General features: G+C 59.7%; 1 protein-coding gene across 1 annotated transcript in view; it reads right to left on the bottom strand.

Moving 5' to 3' along the window:
- Positions 1-822, bottom strand: part of TRIM15 (tripartite motif containing 15) — a gene marked incomplete at its 5' end in the record, with an annotated part of 4742 nt that extends 3920 nt beyond the window's left edge. The window contains 3 exons of the mRNA XM_017840062.1: positions 296-328; positions 588-703; positions 800-822. Of these exons, the coding sequence (XP_017695551.1) occupies positions 296-328; positions 588-703; positions 800-822 (172 nt within the window). The remainder of the gene's footprint in view (positions 1-295; positions 329-587; positions 704-799) is intronic.
- Positions 823-1182: the final 360 nt, after the last annotated feature.

Here is a 1182-nt window from a genome sequence, read left to right as displayed (position 1 = left end):
GGGGACACATGTGGGGTCATTCCCAGAGTCCCAGCCCCCAGTCCCAGCCAATTCCATGGAATCCCTTGGAATGGGAGGTCCCAGCCGCCCCCCAGTCCCAGCCAATTCCATGGAATCCCTTGGAATGGGAGGTCCCTGCCCCTCCAGTCCCAGCCAATTCCATGGAATCCCTTGGAATGGGAGGTCCCAGCCCCCCCAGCCCCAGCCAATTCCATGGAATCCCTTGGAATGGGAGGTCCCAGCCCCCCCAGTCCCAGCCAATTCCATGGAATCCCTTGGAATGGCAGCTCCTCACCTGTGTCGTTCTCCAGCTCGAAGCGCAGGTTCTCTGCGGGAAGAGAAGGGAGGGGTTGAGCCCCCTCTGGAATTCCTGGATCTCCAATCCCACGGGAATGATCCCCACCCCTCACTCCCACCCTCCAATCCCGGGGAGATCCCTCCTTTCCCACCTCCTCCCCCTGGGATGATCCAACCCTTGGAGCTCTCCCGGGGCTGAAGGAAGAGCCCGATCCCACCCCGGCCCTGGCTCTGTTGGAATTCCAGGCGGGATTTTCCCCCTGGAATTCCCCTTTTTCCCCCAGGCTCACCCTTGAACTCCAGCAGCACCTCCTTGAGCACTGCACTCTTCTGGGAGAAGCTCTTGAGCTTCTTTTCCAGCTCGGAGAACCCGGGCTCGGGTTTCAGGAACATCCAGCTCTCCAGGCTGAGGAGACAACGGGATTCAGGGAAGAAACCCCCCAAAATCCCGGGAATCTTCCCCGGGAATTTCACACCCAGCGAAGGGCTGGGCCCCACTCACCTGCTGCCAGCCGGGACAACGCCCTGGAAAAGGGGGAAAGAAAACAGGGAATTCCGTCAGGATCGGCCCCGCTCCGACCTCGGAGATCCCAAATTTTTTATCTGCCCCCCCCCCCAATAAATGGGAATTTTTCATCTGCCCCCAATAAATGGGATTCTGCCTCCATAAATGGGAATTTTTTTGCCGTGGGGACACATCCCAAGGCTCTCACCCCTCCAGGGCTGTTCCCTGCTCCATGGGGACACATCCCAGGGCTGTTCCCTATCCCTGTCCCACAGGGACACATCCCAAGGCTCTCACCCCTCCAGGGCTGTTCCCTGCTCCATGGGGACACATCCCAGGGCTGTTCCCTATCCCTGTCCCACAGGGACACATCCCAAGGC

Source organism: Lepidothrix coronata, unplaced genomic scaffold, assembly GCF_001604755.1.
Source record: "Lepidothrix coronata isolate B3197 unplaced genomic scaffold, Lepidothrix_coronata-1.0 Scaffold765, whole genome shotgun sequence".
NCBI lineage: Eukaryota > Metazoa > Chordata > Aves > Passeriformes > Pipridae > Lepidothrix > Lepidothrix coronata.
Note: the sequence above shows the minus strand (reverse complement) of the source record. Positions and strands in the feature narration are given on the sequence as shown.